The following is a 21,233-nucleotide window of genomic DNA, read 5'->3' as shown; positions in this document are numbered from 1 at the left end:
TGATGTTAGCATACACATCGATAATGCAGACGACGACGACGATGGTATCAAAGAAGAGTACATATCAGCCCACAGGAGAAGTAGTCGTCCCAGCATAGGAGATATACCTGGTATCTTTGTGCAGACCCTTCCTCCCCACCTCGTCGCGGGGCTCGTATTAACCATGTGGAACGGACGTTTTGTCAAGTACCGGCCTGAATGAACGCTCTGCAGCTGGTGTACGTTTTCTTGTGACTCCAAGTCCTGAGCCAGTCCTGGCCGAGTATTCCACAAACAAACGTGGCATCGTTGCAACCTCTTAGTCTGAGACGGCCGTTCTGAAAACCACCTCCTAGTCACCGATCAAAGAGAGTCTTCGTATGATATTCGACCAAATTCAGATTCTGAATGTCTGCAATAACCATGTTCTGACGGCCACGCCTCACTTCCCCCCTATTTGCTCCCGTGCCTGCCCAGCAAAGGAGACATTCAGTTGCCGGCTTCTCGTAAATATTGTAGATACCACCCAAACGAAAGACCTCCCAATCGGAATTCACGGAGAGGAACGACACGAGCATTTTCTAGGGCATGAAGTCCAACAACAATGATAGCCAGGGTCAAGCAGCCGAGGCTGCCGAAGCATACGCCGCAGTACGATTATCTCGGATAAAACCCACTTCTGGAGAGATCGACAGCTGAAGAGCGAAAAGGGTCCTGTTCCTCGGCATATCGAATTGGCCCAACGGAAGCAAAGGGCGGGACCAGAAGTGGTCATTACAAGTTTGAGCAGACTGGAGCTACAATCAGGCTCCCCATCCTCGTGTGGTTGCCCGGTCTGTCTCTGAAATGTTGAAGCCGGCCATGCGCTTTCATCATGTGCCGCAACGATTGGAAGAATACAGAGACGATGTACACATCAGAACGACATAGATATTATCACTCGGTGACGTGCCCGACGTTGAATCAGCAGTGTCACTGCAGGTTGAGGCAATGAAACGCGAGTCAACATATCTCTATGCCAAATGGTAACAGACAAAGACTCTCTGCATGCGGTTCAACGTTTCAAAGTTGGACAACACAGTAAGCAGACATTGCTCGACAATGGAATTGTCAAATTACCACTATGGATTCCACCATCCGATGGACACACATCACTCCAATAGCTCAATGTCCGCCATACCACCTTGTTCATGGAGCACATGGACGAAAGAACTTCAAGTTGCGGAACACATCCGAGGCAGATTGTAAGCGTCAGCAACAAAAACCTCCAGATCATCACAAAACCGGCGAACAGACACATCAAAGATGGGTCGAATACATCTCGATCCCGGGCCTCTGAAGCTTCACTCGCGATATACTTCTCGGAGGAGTTCGCTTTCGGCTGCAACTCCGAACAATCTGCAACAACCTACATCATCCTTCCCCAGGAACATACCACTACTTTACTCAGTAGTGCGAGAAGACAAAGTCGTCCGACGAACAGCCACAATGATGGTCAAAACTCAGTCTCTAGTCAGGACAAGTTACAGACAGCACCATCAGACCAACTCAATTCATCACCCAAGTGAGAGTCCACGTGAGTTCAGCAAGGCGGAAGTAAGGCGGGCGCAAAACAACCGAGGAACAAAAACAACAGGAGAAAAAAAAAACACCATCAAAAACATATCCCCATGGTACACCCCCGAAAGCCGTTAGTTGAACGCGTCGCGTTCTAAAACACACGTCAACGACAAAAAAAAAAAAAAAAAAAAAAAAAAAAAAAAAAAAGTCCGGCAAGAGGGCAGCGGGAATGGAATTATTCTGAAGGGTTCTGGTGTCAGAGCCCTCGGGGTCAGCGGTCTGAGGACGGACCCGGCTGGTAAGGTTTTCCTGGCCAGAAGCGCCCCAACTGACAAAGTGCTGGGTTTCAGGAAGGCCTCGAGAAGCAGCAGAAAGGGCAGGGGAAGGAAAAAAGATAGGATAAAAAAGGTCCGGCGGGATGTCCTTGGCTGGGAAAGGTCGGACGGGATGCCAAGGTTTTGCTTTCTGGCTCCGTCCGTGGGCGCCCCCCGGTCTGCTCCTGTCCTCCTGTTGCCCCCACCAAACGCGCGACGCAGCCACTAGGTTTTCTCTGGGCTGGGACGGAGGTCAACTACCGCCCGCCACTGGCGCCTGGAGGTATGATCGAGATCGGTCTTTTGCCGGCCGTGCGTGTGGAGGAGCAAGAATCAGGCGAACAGGACGAGGAGTTGCCAAAAGTCAATTCGTGCTCGGTGGTGCAATCGCTGGAGAATCAGCTTGTTAGTACCGCCGGAAGCGCAATGGAAGACCAGCCGTGGAAACGGACGTGACAGGACACAAGTATGAAGATGCGGTTGGGAATTCCTAGCACACGGCGACGGATGGGCGACGGTGCGAGTTGCAGATGGGACAGCAACCAATCGGTGAAGAAACCCGGGGCTAACCTGCAAATAGCGAAGGCGTTGCCAACCACGATGCCCGTGGTGCTCGAAACAGGTTGAGGTGCATCTTCAGGGATGTGGAGGGCAACGGAAGCAGACCCGTCCCGATCTTCTGTGATGGGGTGCAAAAAAGGCCGAACTTGCATCCTCCAAGACCGACGGAATCTTGATAAAGGCTAGCAGAGCTTGCGCGGTGCCTGGCCATTGGTCCCGCGGACGGCGGGAGGGGCAGCTCGCTCGAAGTCCGTCGTCCAGCCTACTGATAGAATGTGCGTCTCTAGAGATGGACGTACTCGTTGTGAGGTCTCTCAGCAATTGCGTGAGCATCTCGTACAGCTCCCAACGTCCTAGTAGCCGGAAGCACCGGCCGTGCCAGCAAGGTAACATGCCATTGGCTCCCGTTTGATAGGCTTGGCACACCCTCACTGCAAACTTATGAAAGACTACCCACCTCAGTGTGGTGGTGCACCTCAGCTTCGTTTGGGCCGGTTGCCTGGCGGAAGCAAGGCTGATGTCGAAAAGACGACCTCGAATATCTGAGCTCGGCTGATTTGGACGTCGGAGAATGTATCGAGGCATCATCAGCGTATTTCGATGGTTGGCAGGTCCCGTTCTATTTTGGTGTCCAGGTTGTCAGGAAAACCTTAGTGGGTTGGGGGTTGGTTGGTGGCAGGGCTGATCAGTGGAAACATGGAGAGAGGATTGACGAGAAGCTCGGGCCTCCAACGCCCTGCTGATGGAGTACTTGCATTGCAACCCAAGTTACCTTACAGAATGACAATGTACATTGCCACTGAAGCTGCTCAGTAGAATATTTCTTCACGTTCTGTTCCTTGCTGGTTGTGAAAGGCTGGTAAGAGAACAAACATGAAAACTGAGAGACGGGAGTGTCACGTCCACAGACGAGATGGCGTTTTGGAGTCCTGCCTTGACTGGCCGCAGGTGCACGACATGACTTGTGTACAGATGGAAGAGGGCCCAGAGAATACTCGTGGAAAGTGCAGAGAAAAAACTTAACATCTGATCTAGACGGCATCGACCCGGGATCCTTGGCTAAGTACTGAGGACCACAGAGCAGATGCAACTGATGTTACGGGCTGGACTTCAGTGTTGTGGAACTGAGGGCACGGATTCGAGAGCGGTGGATAGACGGGCGCGCGGAATACCATGTGGAGGATCTTTGGCTGTACCAGAGTCTCGCAGGTATCTGCTGTACGCGCATCTTCTCGAGTAGGCTTTCGATCCGCGTCATGACTGCAGCACCAATTGAGGCGCAGCCCGACGAGGCAATATGGAACCTGCGGGTGTTGACGACAACTGAACTAACGCTTTATGCGGCGGTCTGGCGGCAGCCAAGTTGAAAATTCGGGCGCGCGGGTGCAGGTGGGACTTGCCAAATCGCCACGCTGTTGTGGCCCAGCCTTCGTATGACTGCTGAACACGAAGCCCACGTCCACGATCTACAGGGGTGGTAGTCGGTATTACCCAAGACTCATTGCCCAGCCTGGTCTAGGGACAGACAACATGAGGAGGAGGAGGAAGAGGCGGTGGGACGGGCATTATCCTCGCAACCCCGAGGCGTCTGATCCAAGTGTTTGCGCGTGTCTCGGGCTAAGGGTCCATTTGGCGCGATGCCGTTCGTTCCTGATGGCATATTGAAGACGGGTATCAGACGAAAGATATTGTCTGAATGTGTTTGGGGCGACATGCCCAAACATGCCAAAGCATGAGTCGCAGATGAAGTCGTGGACGAATATGCAGCCCCGCTGCTGTCGCTGGAGGTCGGGGAAGGATTGTCGTTCTGTTGACTGCCTGCTTGGATGATGCAAAAGCAGTCAAGTTTCAGGCCGAGGTGTTGTACAGTTGTCCCGACGCACATCTCTCATGCGGCTACATCCCACGTACATGGCTGACCAGTCTGCGTGGTCTTTTGGAGAGGGAACCAGGTTGCGAGGTACATGGCTGACACGGGTATCGAAGTAAGATCGAAGTAAAGCCAGAGATCAAGGCGCGGCGGAATGGAAGAGGCGGACGCCCGATCAGCCGGTACTTAGACACGACGGCCAAGTACGCTGTGGCATGTAGCGAATACCCTGAGCTGAGGTTATCTCGCCGTGTCTCGTTTCGCCGTGGCCGATGTCTTGCCCAAACCTCACATCGTGTGGTGGGCAACAGTGGCAGTGGTGGCTGATCGGTTCTTGTCGTCGGCGGGACTAACGCTAAGGTTTCTAGGCGGATGGAACCTCGACCTCGTAAACTGCTGGATTGGTGGGTGGGATGGTCGATGAGGGGCGAAACGCGTAATGGACTGGACGGCTGAGGAATGGAGTTTCCTCCGCCAACAGCTCAAGCTTGGGCTTTTGCGAGTTCCCCTCCCCCTCTTTCCAGCGACTTTGAGCGTGTTTGACGGGCATACGCGCACACAGCCGGCCGCATAGTAGCGCAGGGTAAGTACCTTTGGCTTTTCAGGAACCAGGCACGTTTCCCCAATGGTGTGAACGTCTGTCTGCGTGAGGTGGGAGCCTGTAAGCAAGGCAAGGTTGTGGGAGGGAGGCTTGTTCGAAGGTACGGTTGTTGGGACGGAATGCAAGGCCAGGCCCTTCACTTGCTTTCCCTTGCTTTCCCTTGCTCCAGATGCCTTTAGCTTCCTGCTGGGCCGGCTGTGCAAGTCGGACTGGTGAGCTTCCAGAAATGCCGATGCCCATTGTACATCGTGGATGGGACTTGAGAACATTCGAGTACAGAGCGTCTTCTGATCATGGAGAAGGGGATGAGGGACTTGTGCCCGGTGTGCCGGTGACCTGGCAATCCCCAAGTTCCGTCGGGTTCCGTGACCTGTCATTCGATGGAAGGCCCGGTAATTGAGGCCAGGGTGAGACGAGACTGGTTGGCCAGCTCCATCCAACCTTGGAGTAGATACCTTGGGCGTCGTACGTTGTTGTTAGTTTTAGTCGTGTCAGTATCCTCCCTTGGTTGTTGATGATGGACGGGAAGGGGTGGTGGTCGTGGTTGTGTATTAGCAACCTAAGGCAAGGCCAATCAACCACGGAAAGGAAGGACCTCAGGTCCCCGAATCTCCAAGGGAAGCTAATACCTACCTACCTTAAGTTACCTGGTAAGTATCCCAGGTGGCAGCTGTACTTCGTGCATGCCTATGCCTGCCATGACATGCCATGCCTTAACTGCTTCTGGTGATGCAGTTGTCACCGTCACCACACACACCATCTTCTCTCGCTGTCTGCTCAGCCCTCGACCAGTCGCACATAGTTCGACGTCGCCGGCTGTTCGTTGACTGGTCAGTTTTTCGCAGGCTCGTATAGATACCCAAGGCCTCCCGCCACGTTTTAATGTATCTTTGGGACTCTTTTTATGCTTTCGGCTCTGCTTTACCAGTCGAGGTCTCACATCTCTGCACATACACGCCATTCATTGCAGCCGGTCAGTCACACACTCACACCTTGCCCTCACTTACACCCACCCGCCCTCAGCCACCAGAGCAGCACTCGGAGCAGAGCACGCGGGGCACCTCTGGCAGTGTGCGTCAAAACCACCACAACTCGCTGTTGTGCCGACTGTCCATTTTGCCTTCCTCGCCCTCGTGTGCTTCTGCAGTCTGTTGCTTTTCGTAGCCGCAGTTGCCCGTCTCGTTTCTCTTATCGCCCCTTCATTCGGCCATCGCGACGTGGTCTCGGACACTATTGACGCCGTTGAATTTCCAGAGCGCACCATCATAGAAAACCAATTTAACCAGCAAAGCGTCGCCAGGGCCCGGACTCAGCGAGCCAAAAAGCCAACAACCGATCATCATCGACGGTCGGGATAATAACGTACGTGGAAGGCGACAGGAGAATCGACAGCAGCTAGGGAGAAGAGTTGAATTGGAAATAAGGTGCGCACAGAGGAGGGAATTTCTTTTTGGCTCATTCCCCCGTCATCATCTGCAAGCAAGCTGCGGACGGCGGCAGCACCAGGCCGTGCCACAGTGCCGTGCGCTGCAGCGACAGCGATTCCGACGGCGACGTGGGATGAAAGAGACATTTGATTCAGCTGGTGCATATTGATCCAATGCAAGTCTGGGCTGGTTGCTAACGCTGGGGCTCTTGGGCAGAAGTCCGAATTACCTACCGACTGCAGCAAGGAGCAGCCATCCGATCCATATTATTCTGATTCCGCAATTCCACATCAGACACCACCCACTCGCTCACTCAACCCAAGACCGGTATCAGGACGCCCTACCCTACGCCAAGCGCCGAAAGGGAAGAGGGAGACCACCTGGACATTTGAGTGTGAGGCAAAAGGAAGATTCGGGTTGTCAAATTGTCAGGTCTGAGCGACGGCACGAGAGGCTCTGAAACACGCGACGATTACAGCGGCTTGACGTCAGCCATTCTGGCCATCGACAACCGATTACAGCAGGGGGCGTTTCTGGACATTGAGCCACTCACTCGCCCATTGATTTGCCCATTGCTTTAGCCCGGTGGTCTGCATTGGCATTGTCATTGCCCATCCGCTGGAGCATCGGTTTTCTGGGTCCGCCGCCCACGAATACCTTCCACCACGCACGCCCACCCCAAGCAACCACGCCTGAGAACGCGCGACGTCGCATTCGATCACCGATCACCCCCGGCCATCAAACAGGCTACCCAGTTTACTTGCCCATCATTACAAAACCGACAAACAGCACTGCCGGCCTTCTTCAACGGATCGTCGAAAATAGATTGCAGTGCAGACCAACCTTGACTGGAATCCGGCTCAGGTCCTGCACAGTCATCGGTGAACGGCAGGGAAAAGAAGAAAGACAGCGACTGCTGCTACCAGTGACTGCATCGGCGAATTGCTGCACTGAATCGACGCGGGCAGAAAAAAAAGAACACCAGACGGAGCAGAAACCGGCAAATCGCATCACCAAGACATTCGCGGACAATCAGGAGGCGCCTACCGTCCGGGCAGACCCAGTGAACAGGGCCCAGTTCAGTGTGCGAGCGAGCGCCCCCAGCCTCTCACCCCAATCTCCATCGAAAGGGAAAAAAAAAAGAGGCGGCGCTTAGCCGTTTGCGGACCACGTCCTTCCCTGCAACATCCCCCAAAGGCGGCGCACCCCAGCGCAGCAGGAGCAGCATCCCGGCGTCGCTCGCCCGAAGTTGCCCCCATCAGAATCCATCAGACTCTCAGACTCCCGCCTTTCTGTTGCAGCTTGCAGCATCCCGTCGCCAAACATCGGCCAGTAAATTCCCTACAGGCACAGGTACAGACAGGTACGTATCTCTCACCTAACCCTGCCCACCAACCTCAATCCTCACCCTCCCCGTCGCCGTCACCATTTTCCCACCTCACCGCGCCCACCCACGCGTGTGGGTGTCATCGCACTACCCCGTTGCAGGTCGGTATTGGAGCTTTGCTGGTGGTTGTGGTGGTCGTGGTGGTGGTAGTGTAGGTGGTGGTGGTTGCCCGGCCGTTCGTTCCTGCTCGGCACACCAGTACAGGCTGCTACTTCTGCTTCTGCTTCTGCTTCCCGCGACTAAGAAGGGCCTGTACCTTGCCAACTTTACCTTTGCCAGCTCGCCTCCCCCCAGCCACATACGAGACACTATCTTCCCTGCTTTTCTGCCTCCTTGCGACACCTCTCCGAGAAGAAAAAAAAAAAAAGAGAGGACACACATCTGCACAAATCTTCACAAACACCACGCTTTCTTCCTGCTTCTTGCTCTTGCTCTCCCATCACAATCACATCTCCATCAGTGGAACACTGGAAACAGCCCGGTTCTACGGGTACACTACCTGCTGCTAGTCCTGCATCCACTTTCCCCCCCGGCAGCTTGCCGGAAACACCACACGCACCCCTTCTGCCCCTTCTATCGGTCCACATTGCACTGCTCCATATCACGCCTCCCCCTGGGAACACTACCTTGGCTGCTTCGCTAGCGAGCTCCTGGGAACCGCCCGCCCACTCTTCCCCTTGCTGACCCGCGATAAGGCACGCAATAGCTCCATCAAACGTCCTTGCTCGCCGAGACCCAGGCCCGCTGCCCACTGCCACTGCGCCCACCGCCCGTCACCGAGCGAGACAGATCAATTAAAACTAGCACCCTCCCCCGGCCGCCCGTCATGGCAGAGCATCATCCACTTCCCGCCCTGCCTCCTCAGCAGCAGCAGCAGCATCACCAGCCGAACCAGCAGCAGTACTACTCCCAAGAGCCCGACGAGTATCAAGCACCGTCTCAGTTCCCTCCCTACCAGCAGCAGTACGACCAGCCTCAGCGCCCGCAGCCGCCCCCGATTCCCCAGTCCCAGAGCCATTCTTCTCAGAACCAGCAGAGGCGCTCCCGATCAAGGCCCAGGACTTTCAGCTTTCAGTCCAACAAATCCCACAAGAGCTCTGGAAGCAGCCACAAGATCGACTTTCACGAAACACCCGAAGAGAAGGAAGCAAAGAGATTACATACCAAGGCAGATCCTACCGTCGCTATGAGCGAGGCCGAGCCTTGTAAGTCGCCTCGACATGCGTTGGTCGTTGGTTAACGCGCATACAACTAACACACTATGAACAGCTGCCGTCCAGGCTATGGAACAGACTTCTCTCGCCCCTCTTCGCGCAATACAACACAAGGATGGTCTCGGCAATCCCATTGGTACGTCGTAGCGAAAATTGCAAAATGTCGGTGGTGAGTGTGGGCTGATTCTCTAATGCAGCCGAGCCTGACCGGTCCAACCCTACCCGCAGTCGCTGGGAGCGACCGCTAGACACCATTCGCAGCTTCGAGGCCGCGATTGATGGAGGTTACCGTGACAGGGACCGTCGTAAGTCTTATATTCGTTCAGGCATGTCTACTTCATCCCCCTGGAGACCCGTTGCGTCTAACACTTTTCGCGTAGACACAGAGTCGATCGCGACATGGAACCGCCGAAGCAGCTACTATGCTAGTAAGTCTTGCAATCATCTAACGAAGCAGGCGATATCGCTAACCCCCTACCAGCCAGTGGACCTCGCTACCCCCAGGACAGCTACTATGGCAGTCGCCCTGCATCATACCGACCCGAGAGCAGCCAATTTGGCATGGGCAACAACCGACAGAGCTACTACGATAATTATCAGCATGGAGGAGGCTATCACAACGGAAACGATGTGCCTTATCGCCAGAGAGTACCGCGAACGCAAACAGAACCGCACATGAGTGGCTATGGGAGAGGCGACCAGAATATTTACCCCCTGCCCAACAAGGACCGCTCATACGAAACGGTAACGTCTGCGGCTGGAAGTGGAAGCTCGGGCGAGCACGCGGGATACCACACAGATCCGACCAGCAGCGACAACAGTTCTGTCGAGCGTGTCCCACCCCCTAAGAAAGCGCCCGCGAACGACTACGGAATCGGCTTCAGCCAGCCAATGACATCCGAGCCACCCTCTTTCAACTTCGAGAACGGCGGACCGAGCAACCAGCAGCATCAGCAGCATCAGCAGCAACAACCGATCAATATCAAGACTGGCCCACGAGTGTCCGGAAACTCGAATGTGCTGCGAAGGCCGGTGGCAGCCCCGCAGCAAATGCAGCAACCGCCGAAACAGCAACAGCAGCAGCAGCAGCAACGGCCCGAGCCTGCCAAGAGGAAGAGCTGGTTTTCCCGCAGGTTCAGCAAGTCATCTTGAGGGGCGCGAGGCATGAGATATGAGACGGTTTCAGTTTTTCTTTGTCGATACCCCCATTTTTTCTACCTACCAGGCGGGAGGCGGCATGGCACCTCGGCCGGAGATCAGCGTAGCATACTTTGGGCTGGCCCGGTGACGGCGAATTGCCATTTCGCTTTGAGGCGGTCCTTATGATCATGGATGGGCTGGGTTGCCCGCGGACAGGTTGAACAACCAGGTGACATCTGGTTCTATTCAAAAAGACGGTTTAATATTGTTGGATGACGGTACATGCATACGATTCGTACGATATTGAGAGTATGAAAAACCATCTCAGAAACAGATGGTCGGGTCACGGCACAGTCCCCAGCGGCTACAAACAGCCTACGGTTACGCAGCTGGAGACTTGAGGCCGGTAATCGCTTCTTACTTGTCCCAGTGGGACGGAACGGCTTGCTTGCAGATCCGCAGAAGTAAGAAGGAACCGCAAAATAGATTTGCAATTACTCGCTTGAGAAACATACCGTATCTCGGAACATGTGACTGGCGTAGGCGTAGTGCATCTCGGCATGAAGAGTTGCATTCCATGTGGTCATTTACAAAGTGAGACAACAGCCCATGCAAACGCGGCCTCTAGCGATCCTTTTTCCCCTCCTTCCAGTCGCCAAGCTGATCACTCTGGTCTTCCTTCATAGCAACGATGACATACGTGATCAGGACGACGTTGGCTACGACGGCGGCGAGACCTCCAGCGAAAGTCGAGTTGCCTGAGTTTGTTTGTCAGCATTTCCGACTCTCGTCGGCTCAGTCCATGAATTAGAACCCACCCTTGAAGAGAAAATCGACCGTCGCGAAATAAGTTCCGATGGGCATCACAATCATTGCGAGCGTGAATCCGAGAAGCTTCATGATGACATCCGTCGGCACGGCCGGGGTGATGTTGGACTTCTCGCCGGCGGCAGGGCTGGCGCCAACACGATCATCCTTCTCTAGGATGGTCTTTTCTGAAGCGACGATGCGTCGGGTAGCCATTGTGTTGTCGGAATGCCGGAGCTTGGGGCTGACTGAGTGAACAGCAGATGTGTCCCAATTATTGCACTGATATAACGGTCAGCGTGGTGATCGCAGGAAAAAAAGAAGAGTATGACTCACACTGAAGGTGCTGGACAGAGACGATGAGTATGATGGACAGTCTCGTTATTGATGGACGTTGGAGCTGTCGTCAATCGCAAGTCCCACCTCTTCAAGGTATGTTAGCTCACCAGATTGAGGCGTGAAGTCAAAAGACAGCAGGTACCGTTGGAGTTGACACTGTGCCGCACGGCTTTTTAATTGATGACGCGAGCCACGTGCTTACGCGCTACGGTCTCTTCTGACCGCGTCTCTCCGGTCTGCCGTGTCAACGGACGGGGGGATCTGCCCCAGAAAAATCCCACCTAGGCCCTGCGTCGAACCGCCATCTCCTCAAATCTCGACCGCTCCTGCCAAAAAACGCCAGCAATCCCAAATTGCCAGGCCCGTCGCTCTTTCCTCGCGATCTTTGCCGGCTCAGCTCCAACAGTTTCGCCCACTTTGCGATTATAGAGTCAGTTTTCACATCCAGGAAGCGCCTGTTGAGATCTCTTTATTATTTCCCACGACACCAGCCCCCCGCTTTGTTGATCGGCCATTGTTCTCTTCTTCAACGAACCAATCTCTGTTTTCCTCTGCTGGCCACAGCAGTTTACGCCAGCCATGCCCATTCCTTGGGATCTTAGCTCTTCGCCTTCCGCGGCGGAAGAGTCTACATACAAGCGCTCAGCGCCATCTTCTAAGGCTCAACACCACAGTAGCGATGCCGACGAGCTCGCGGAGACGATTCCCTGCTCCCCCTTTCAGACACAAGCGACACAGATCATCAAGCGCAATTCACAAGCCACGCAACCGACACAACCGTTAGCACTGCAGGACCCGTTCTCGTCTCCCTCGTCGCGATCGGTGATTGAGGTTCCTGCCTCCTCGCCCTTCCAATCGAAGCCTCCGAAGCCGGCCGTTGTATCGAGCTACTTCAATCGCCTCGTGCCTGCTGGGACCCGCTTTCAGTCTCCGGCGACAGCAAAGACCCTCAAGAGACACGCCGAGGAGCCCGTCGTGGTTGATGATTCTTCAGACGAGGAGAGCGATAGCAAGCGCAGGGGAGACATCAGCCGGACTTCCTTCAACAAGCACGTTTCGTCTTTTCAATATGTTCCGGTCGATGAGCTCCAGGATAAGATCGAGCAGGTTGCCAACGTCGTAGGACGTACCCTACCGACATACTGCTTTAAGGAGGCATTGGGTGCTTGTAACAACAGCGTTTCTGATGCCATTGAGTATCTGCTTGATGGCAAGCATCTCAAGAGCAAGCACAACAGCTTTGTGAGCTCTACGAAGCCGAATGTCCCAACCAAGTCCCGACTCCTCGGGCGTCACACGCCGAATCTGCCTACTCCATCACGGAGCACCACCCCTTCGCCACCGAAGCAGAAGCGACGTCGATTGATGCAAGGTCGCCGGCCTGACAGATCTCCTGTCTCGTCCCAACAGACCCCGCAGCGGCCGCGAGACGATAATGACGGCGTGGATGAGCTTGCGGAAGACAGGGTTGACGAGCCGATTGTCATTCCCGACGATGGAGATGACGACGATTTCGACAATGAGGACGACATGAACGATGCGGTCAAGGGTAGCTTGGAGGATAAGGCTCTTCAAGTCATCAACACCAGCACGATGGAGGACTTGTCCGCCATGACGAACATTAAGCAAGACGAGCTCAAGATCATTGAAAGCAAGAGACCTTTCGACAGCATCGGCGAGGTCCAAGCCGTCACCCTCTCCAAGAAAGCAGGGGCCCGGGGTCGCAAGTCGCCCAAGGTTGCTGTCGGAGAGACTCTGGTGGATGCCATCATGGAATTCACACAGAGCGTCAACGCCATTGATGAGGTGGTTGCCGAGTGCGACAAGAAGGCCAACCGGGTGAAGCAGGAGATGAGCTCGTGGGACCTTGATTTCAAAGGACAGAAGCGCAGTATTCAAACTAGTGGCGATCTTCCTCCGACGCCGTCGAGCTTTCGGGGACAGAAGTTTTCGGACCCTCCGATTCCTTCCCAACCAAAGTACATGGACGGACACTGCACTATGCGACCTTTCCAGTTGTTTGGACTCAATTGGATGTCGCTTTTGCACAAGAACGGCTATGGATGTATTCTGGCTGACGAAATGGGCCTTGGGAAGACGTGCCAGGTCATCTCTTTGATATGTCATCTCGTCGAGGACTTCGAAAAGAACGGCAAAGGAGAGAGACCGTGGCCCAATTTGGTTGTTGTGCCGCCTTCCACCTTCTCCAACTGGAAAGTTGAGTTTGAACGCTTCGCACCGGACCTCTCGGTACTCTCCTACCAGGGCTCTCAGGCTCAACGGAGAGAGGCTGCGGTCGAGATGCTTGAAGATCCTGAAGCGTACCACGTTGTCTTGACAACATACACGCAAGTCGGGTCAGAGGAGGACCTGGAGGCTATGCGCGAGCTCGCCCCGGCTACCGCCATCTTTGACGAAGGCCACAAGATGAAGAACCCCAAGACCAAGATCTACAGGGATTTGATCAGGATCAAGGCTGGGTGGCGAATGCTGCTTACCGGCACGCCCGTTCAGAACAACTTGATGGAGATGCTGTCGCTGCTGAACTTCATCGACCCAGAACAGTTCAAGAGCCGCATGGATCAGCTGCAGTATATGTTCAGCCAGAAGGTGACCATCCGCGATGTCAACAATGGCGCCTTCCTCTATGGTGAACGTGTGAGCCGCGCGCGCACGATTCTTGAACCTTTCATCCTGCAACGACGCAAGCAACAAGTCCTTTCCGACATGCCGGCAAAGATTTGCAATGTCGCATACTGCGATTTGGCGCCATCGCAAAAGGAGTTGTACGAGGAGTACGAACGCCTTTTCAAGTCTGGGCCAGTCAAGAAGACAAATGTCGGGCGTCAGAGCGATCAGAACAACAGCTGGATGCAGCTTCGTAAAGCTGCCATTCATCCTCAGCTTTTCCGCCGCTACTTTGATGACAAAAAGGTCGAGAAGATGGCGAATATCTTGATGAAGAAAGTACCGCAATCGGAACTGCAGCAACCCCGGATCGATCATCTGATTGGGGAGTTGCAGAACTGCTCTGACTTTGAGTTGCATCTATGGTGCCGCGACTACGATTGCATCAGCCATCTTGACGTTCCTGAAGGTTCTTGGATGGAGAGTGGCAAGGTCACCAAGATGCTGGAGCTTATACACCAGTACCGGGAAAACGGCGACCGCGTGCTCGTGTTCAGCAAGTTCGCCAAGGTTATAGAGATCTTGCGGGAGGTGCTCGCTACGGACGGCATCCGGCATTGTGTTCTCTACGGCCAGACGGAGGTGGCTGAACGCCAGAGCTTGATCGACGAGTTCAACAACGACACCGACATCACCGCCTTCTTGCTCACCACCGGCGCAGGCGGCACGGGCATCAACCTGACGTCGGCAAACAAGATTATCATTTTTGACCAGTCAGACAACCCGCAAGACGACATTCAGGCGGAGAACCGGGCTCATCGTCTGGGCCAGACCCGTGACGTTGAAGTCATTCGCCTCCTAACCTCTCGCACCATAGAGGAGCTCATTTACAAGGCTTGCCAGAAGAAGATCGAGCTAGCCGAGAAGGTGACGGGTGCCGTGGACGAGGTCGCGGGCAAGGCGGCAGAGGAGAATCTAGAGAAGGAGGTACGCAAGATGATGACGGAGCAGCTCACTCCGTCATGATTGGTATGATTTCTTACGCGTGGCGTTGCCGGTGAGCCTCAAAGCTTTCTGCGCCCACGGATGCCTATGATCAGCCTGTCTATCAAGGACGTGTTTTGACTTTTTGGCGGCGCGATACCACAACATTGAGAGCAAGGAACACTATCTTGTATTAATTCATGAAGAGCGACTACACGAGCATGCGTGCTAGTATTTAAAGGGGACGACGGCATGGTACGGCGGGAGTACTTTGGGAACAAGACAAAAGGAAAGGGTCATCAGCTTTCTTGCATTCTCCGTTGGAAACGGGTCTAGAAGTCCCGCAGTAAGCGGCTGCATATAGAGAATTATCAGACTTAGATGAGGCATCAAACGAGAAGACAAGCCTCAGAGGCATGGTCAATGATCCTATCACCACATACCTCGCTGGTGTGACTTGCTGCCACAGAACTCTGAACAATTGTGTAGTGAGAGGAGAGGTGTCTCCCATCCACATCGATTGAGACGTCTACAAAACCATGTTTTCTGTGCACTTGATGCTCCTAGTTTTGAGGCTTTCTTTGATAGAGGACGACTATAAATTATAGTGATTATATACGACAATGGCGGACGACGGCGACAATAGCGAGCAGACAAGACAATGTAGTCGCTCTAGCACAAGAAAAATAGGCGGCGCCTATCTATTCATGCCAATTAATGTCCAAACACAGAGGTATCGGCGCCATGTGTTCAACCCTGGAGGCGTATTGCAACCATCACATTCACGAGAACCATCAAGGGTCGATAATACGACAACATTTCATTAGGTTTCGATTCGGCGAAGGAAACAAACTCATGGTACAGGTTGTCGAAACAAGCAAACACCGCAAACCCACACCGCATCTCTTCTCTCATCAACCCAGATATGCAGCCAGGGGCCGGTCGTGTTTCTGAATGTCCTCTCTCTAATCCCGTCTATTTAAGCTTCTCCTCGGGAGGCGCCGCGCCTCCGGTCGTCGGAAGACCCATGAAGATCTTGAAGTAGTCCTTTACAACATTGGTCAGTCGCTGGCATCACAAGTTATAAGTTGGACGAAATTTTCGGAAACTCACGTAAATCATCCACTGGAGACCGGTCAGGGTACCAATCATGACGATACGGACGGGCAGGCCGTTCCAGAGGCCGCCGAAGCCAATGTCCTTGTAGATGCGTCCCATGGCGGCGCCAAAGGCCTCGCCCTGCTGGCGGTTCGCGTTGAGCTTGCTGACCATGACGTCGGCCGGGTGCGAGACGATGGCGCAAAGGATTCCGGCGAGGTAGCCGCCAACGAATGAGACGCCCGTCTGGGCGGCCTTGCTGTAGTCCTTCTTCTCGCCGGGCAGGCGGGCGTAGATCATCTCGACGATGGTCTCGAAGGAGGCGAACTTCATCATGGTGTAGGGGATCTGGCGACCCCACAGAGGGTAGAGACTGCATTTGGCCCCCGTACGTTAGTTTCCCAACGTTCTGTTACACATAAGTTAAACAACGATGGGTATGGCTTACCCCTTGTACAGACCACCCCAGCCCTCCTTCGCAGTCACCTTGCTGATGCCGTCGAGGGTGCCCTTGTACGGCGAGGGGATGCCGCCCTGCATGCGGACCTTGACAGCCTCAAAGGGGCAGAGGGCGATGTCGGCGAGGAACTCGGCGGAGGCGGAGGCGGCCAGGTAGACACCGGTCTTGTACTTTGCGGCGTTCTCGGCGCCCACGAGCTCCGAGTATTCGTGCTTGAAGACCTCGTAGAAGCCGTACTTGAACGCCCCCTGCGCCGAGTAGCCCCAGAAGGTCGGGCCCCAGCCGGTCATGATGCCGCGGAAGCCCTCCTTGCGGAAGATCATGCCCCATGCCTGGAAGTTGCCCTTGTACAGCTTGGAGTCGATCTGGCGGCGGACCTTGACGAGGTCCAGCGGCGTCACGGCTGTGTGGGTGAGGCCCTATAAGACTCTTTAGCTTCCGGGTGTTGCTGCTATGGTGGGTCGATTTCACTTACACAAGCCAGCAGTCCGCCCACCGTGCAGGCGGCATAGTACTTGGCAGAGTACAGCTCAATGTGGCCCGCCTTGGCCTGGGCCTTTGCGCTGGCCTTTTCGAACTCGGCCGTCGCCTCGGCACTCAGCTTCTGGGCCTTGCCCTTGACGTCGTCGACGGTGGAGAATGCGCCGTACAGCTCCGGGCGAGCCTGGTAGCGGGTGGGCCTCGCCTTCGGGGCCGAGCCCGGGACTGGCGAGGCAAAGCAGCCCTTGAGGGTATCTTGTCTGGGATAGAGGAACGACATGGCTGTGCGAATTGGGTTTGTATAATCTATCAAAACGTGAGCTTCTGGGTCGTCGCGTAGGTTGTCTAGCTGTGTTGACAACTGTCAAGGCGGCGGGCGGGAGCAATTGACTTGATAGTGGGCTGACTAGAGTGATGGAAGTAGCATCCAGAGGAGATGACGAAATGAGGAAAGGATGACGATACCACCAGCAGCTCCAGGAAAAAAGTCTCAATGAGCGCAGATTGGAGACAGCGGAATCGGTGAACAAGAACAGCGCCGACCACAGCAATGCTAACGCTCTAATCAAAGTAGTCTAAGCTTGCGCAAGCTGCGATGCTCTCGAGATAGAAGCTGAACGACGATGAAGCTTCGTTCATCCCAGACAAGAGAAAGACGTCGTCCGCGTCCCAAAGAAACAAGCGCCAAAGTCACGCGACACGCGACTGCTTGCGGCGACGAGGAAGGAATGCATCGCAAAAGTCAAAAAAGCTACCACTTACACCGATGAAGCCCTCAATAGCTCTGGAATGGAGGGGCGCTATGGCGATAAAGAATGGAAGGAAGGAGAACCGATTGCTCCGAACGAAACACGCATGGAAAGGATGAGGTAAGGCGAGATGAATCCAGAGAGAAGCAGGTTTATTAGATAGCTCGATCGGTTGGTCGCACACACACACACATTACCCGGGGAAGGACATGAAGGGGCAGGATTGGTCGGGTTGAGCCGGCCAAGCCATCTACATGTCGTCGGTACATGGCCTCCTCTCGCTGGGGAAAGCTGTTGCAAGCTTGTAGACGTCTTGCTAGTTTAGCTTGGGTGAGTACCTGAAGGCCTGGTGAGCTGTCAGTCGATCAACGCTGAATTGCTCGGGAGTAGCAGTGACATCACAGCGGGAGAGCTCGGGGGCCCGATAAGGAGCTTGCCTTATCGGTACCCTTCTCAAAGCCCGCTTATTGCCGATAAGGCCGGATATTGCGGGTGAGTACAATCGCGAAGGGCGCGAGATGGAGACACCTGAATCTGCGGTCAATTTCTTCGTGGTCAACTGCTCTTCAGATTCTGCAGCTGAAACCGACTTGCCTGCCCGAACCTATGGTGCTCGCCCGCTGCCACTTCCTCAAAGCGGGCAATTGATTTTTGAAGCTCACCACCCCCGGGCTTGCTGCAACACCACTCTCCATCCCATCATGTCACTGATACTGGGAATCCACAGGCCGTCACCCCGCTGTGGAACCCCCACCTCGGTGAACCAGGCCAGCCTCTGGGCGGTCAGAGACTCAGCGAAACCTTAACAGTGCGCGCGCATGGCGCAGGGGGTCCAAAAAAGCAAGCAAAAAGTCTTACCCCACTGTTCGTAACCGCCGCCGACCGACGTAGTGCCTGAGTTGAAGACACTACACACCTCATCCCTTCGAAATCTTTCAGCCCTGTCGACACCGCCCCTCCAGAACCCCGCGATTGTTTGACAGCCTTACGACAAGCCCGGGACATCTTGGCCTCGTGGAAGAAACCCTCGACAGTTGAATCATCACAATCATGGCCGCCCTGGCTTCCAACCCCGCGGCCGCCGCGCCGACCAGCGAATCTTCCTCTTCCCCATACGTCTCAAAATGGTCCTCCCGCTACCGCGGTGTACGTTTCCTCCCCTCCCCTTCTAAACCCACGATGACTCCGTTTCCGAAATCTCCAGTACTGACACGCCCTGGCCCAACTAGGCAACGGTAGAAGACCTCGATCCCCCGGCCGCCCTCTCCCTGACCCCCAACGACCCCATCTCCGGCGCCCTCCTCGCCGCCTTCGAGCGCGACTACACCCACCTGACCGTCGTCGACGCCCACCGCGCCCTCGTCGGCTACCTCGCCATCCCTCACCTGCAGGCCCTCCTCGACGCCGGCAAGGTCACCCCCGCCGATCCGCTGTCCAAGGCCATGGTCCGCTTCCAGCGCAAGGGCCGCAAGTACCGCGTCATCACGATGCAGACACCCCTCGAGGAGCTCGAGGCCTTCTTCGAGGGCGACGGTGTGGAGGGTCGCAAGAGCCACTTTGCGGTCATCACGGATGAGAAGAGGCGGTTCGTGCTGGGTGTTGCGACGGTGCAGGATCTGGAGGAGTTTGTCAAGAGGAGGCCGGCTTAAAGGGGGACGTCTGGTGTCCTGATGAAGAGAGAGCGTCAGAGAGAGAGCAAGGCGAAATGGGCTACATCGCAGACGGTGTGTTGGCAAGCCTCAGTGTCAGGCTACGATGGTTATGGTAGACGGCGGGCTGCATCAACTCGGGCGTTGGCGGTTCGGCATGAACCGGGGAAAGCATTGGGACCACAGCTGGGAGGCAGACAGACGATTCAACACAGTTCTGTCGTCGCGACGTTGTTTTACACATATATACGATTCAATCACATGCTAAGAACAAAGAAATGTTCAATGACGGGCGTAATCGTTGTTGTATTCATGTTCTCAGGTTTTCTCGTAGGGGTTTCGGCACCCAACGTCTCTGCTGCGTGATCATAATCACCTCTGGCGTGTATTGTCTTCCAATCCCGTCTTGCTATCCATGCGCTCAAACAACTACCAGGATATCCAACGCCCCATTATCCGTATTGCGCGGCACCTAAGGAAGCCAATCGTACACGAGACGGATCTCAACTCTCTTGCCGCCCTTCTGAACGAGGACGTTGCGCGCATAGCGACGCTGGCCGTCGATGGTCTGGAATCCCCAGATCTGAGTGGCGGTCCAGCCGTTGTCGATGCTCTCCACGTGGCTGTAAATGTGGCTCTTGCCGTCAGGGCCGGTGGCCTCGGCCTCACCCTCGAGCCAGGGACCCTTCTTGAGAAATTCGTCCTCAATCTCCTCTGCAGACATCCACTTGCTCTGGCCGCGCACTGAGCCGAACATCCAGTCAGAGTGCTCGCGCCACTCCATGTCAAGGCAACGGTTCTCCGTGGTGCCCTTGAGGCCGGCGGTAGCGAACTGGTCAATGTCGATGTGGGTAACGGGCTCGGTGCCGCTGCCGGGGGGAGACGGGGGAGCCGAATACTGCTTCACGTGGAGGGTGACGGTAGCCATGCCAACGGCCTTACGGACCATCCAGCTGATGCCCTGGAGGGCGAGGGCGGGCTCGGGAGAGTCAGAGAGGGTCTTGTTCTGTTTGCGCGGCGGGTGGTTAGCTGGACATCGCAGATACTAAGATCGTAGAGGCGCAGGGCGACGTACCATGACCCACTTGCCGGAGAGGTCGGCGATGGTCTTGTCCGCGGGGGCCGCCATAGTGTATGCTTGCTGCGCGTGAAGCTGCGGTGAGGTGTGTGGTAGATGATTGTTGGTGATGTTGTAGTGGGGTGAAGACAAGCTGCGGTGAGCTGTCTAAGGTGGTATGGAGTGGGTTTTGTAGAGAGCTCCAAACGGATTTCAGACGGTCTTCGGTGGTAGATATAAGGTCCGCCAAGGTGAATTGACGTCGTGGCCAAGCATTCACCCAAAAGAGTCAAGAGAGAGGTCAGGCGCAAACCTAAGGTAGGTAGGCATAAAACGACATGGAATTTATCTTAAGTCGGGACGGAAAGCGCCACCGGGCTTTATACGCAATGGAGGACAACCAGGTACCGACGCCATTCGGCAGGCACCTCCTTCCCGACGTTCATTGGATTCAGGTACAGGCGGCTCATGACTGGCACTCAAGGGGACGAATGGCAAGCGGGGCGGGGCACCGCTCCGGAGGGGATGGGGTCCTTGCTTGGCTGTCTCTCTCGCTGGGCTGGGCGAGCTGGTGAGCCGACGACCCCTCCACATTCACATGAAGCTTTTCTTCGCGGACAGCCTGCCTCGCCCAGCAAAAGTTGCAACAGCAACACTGGATTGGCCCGAGGTTCGTTTCGCACTCGCACCGCGCCTCGACGCCCACCCCTGGGAACGTTCCATTGCGTTTTTCCATGATCCATGCCCGCGCCCCCAAATTCAGTCCCAAGACCCTGGGTGCAGTGAGATCATGACCGAAAGAATCCGTCTAACTGGCCAATACCTAACGGGCTATCCAATACACGTGTGCGCTGATAGCGTCAGACCGTTCTCTGGTGGGCTCTGGTTTCCTCTCTGATTCGCAACTTGACTCAACAACATAGTTCCAA

The 21,233-nt window shown here is 55.1% G+C and overlaps 6 protein-coding genes across 6 annotated transcripts; 3 read left to right on the top strand and 3 right to left on the bottom strand.

Annotated features, from left to right (window-relative positions):
• Nucleotides 1–8,525: 8,525 nt before the first annotated feature.
• CGCS363_v000509 (Uncharacterized protein) lies at nucleotides 8,526–10,065 on the top strand (the record flags this gene model as incomplete). The annotated part of the gene is made up of 5 exons (XM_036632358.1): nucleotides 8,526–8,904; nucleotides 8,969–9,049; nucleotides 9,111–9,218; nucleotides 9,294–9,341; nucleotides 9,395–10,065. The coding sequence occupies 5 exons, from the start codon at nucleotides 8,526–8,528 to the stop codon at nucleotides 10,063–10,065; spliced, it is 1,287 nt and encodes a 428-aa protein (XP_036502923.1).
• Nucleotides 10,066–10,677: 612 nt separating this feature from the next.
• On the bottom strand, nucleotides 10,678–11,076 carry vma-21 (Vacuolar ATPase assembly integral membrane protein vma-21; the record flags this gene model as incomplete). Its single annotated transcript, XM_036632357.1, has 2 exons — nucleotides 10,678–10,811; nucleotides 10,872–11,076. The coding sequence occupies 2 exons, from the start codon at nucleotides 11,074–11,076 to the stop codon at nucleotides 10,678–10,680; spliced, it is 339 nt and encodes a 112-aa protein (XP_036502924.1).
• A 702-nt stretch (nucleotides 11,077–11,778) lies between these two features.
• fft2 (ATP-dependent helicase fft2) lies at nucleotides 11,779–14,853 on the top strand (the record flags this gene model as incomplete). The annotated part of the gene is made up of 1 exon (XM_036632356.1): nucleotides 11,779–14,853. One exon carries the CDS (start codon nucleotides 11,779–11,781, stop codon nucleotides 14,851–14,853), a length of 3,075 nt encoding a protein of 1,024 aa, XP_036502929.1.
• Nucleotides 14,854–15,786: 933 nt separating this feature from the next.
• Nucleotides 15,787–17,129, bottom strand: CGCS363_v000506 (Mitochondrial phosphate carrier protein 3; the record flags this gene model as incomplete). The annotated part of the gene is made up of 4 exons (XM_036632355.1): nucleotides 15,787–15,858; nucleotides 15,925–16,282; nucleotides 16,358–16,788; nucleotides 16,845–17,129. 4 exons carry the CDS (start codon nucleotides 17,127–17,129, stop codon nucleotides 15,787–15,789), a joined length of 1,146 nt encoding a protein of 381 aa, XP_036502930.1.
• Nucleotides 17,130–18,648: 1,519 nt separating this feature from the next.
• Nucleotides 18,649–19,247, top strand: cysB (Cystathionine beta-synthase; the record flags this gene model as incomplete). Its single annotated transcript, XM_036632354.1, has 2 exons — nucleotides 18,649–18,744; nucleotides 18,828–19,247. The coding sequence occupies 2 exons, from the start codon at nucleotides 18,649–18,651 to the stop codon at nucleotides 19,245–19,247; spliced, it is 516 nt and encodes a 171-aa protein (XP_036502931.1).
• Nucleotides 19,248–19,719: 472 nt separating this feature from the next.
• Nucleotides 19,720–20,376, bottom strand: CGCS363_v000504 (uncharacterized protein; the record flags this gene model as incomplete). The annotated part of the gene is made up of 2 exons (XM_036632353.1): nucleotides 19,720–20,253; nucleotides 20,323–20,376. 2 exons carry the CDS (start codon nucleotides 20,374–20,376, stop codon nucleotides 19,720–19,722), a joined length of 588 nt encoding a protein of 195 aa, XP_036502932.1.
• Between the last annotated feature and the right edge of the window lie 857 nt (nucleotides 20,377–21,233).

This window comes from Colletotrichum siamense, assembly GCF_013390195.1.
Source record: "Colletotrichum siamense strain Cg363 chromosome Unknown KSG_Cg363_contig01, whole genome shotgun sequence".
NCBI classification, from domain to species: domain Eukaryota; kingdom Fungi; phylum Ascomycota; class Sordariomycetes; order Glomerellales; family Glomerellaceae; genus Colletotrichum; species Colletotrichum siamense.
Note: the sequence above shows the minus strand (reverse complement) of the source record. Positions and strands in the feature narration are given on the sequence as shown.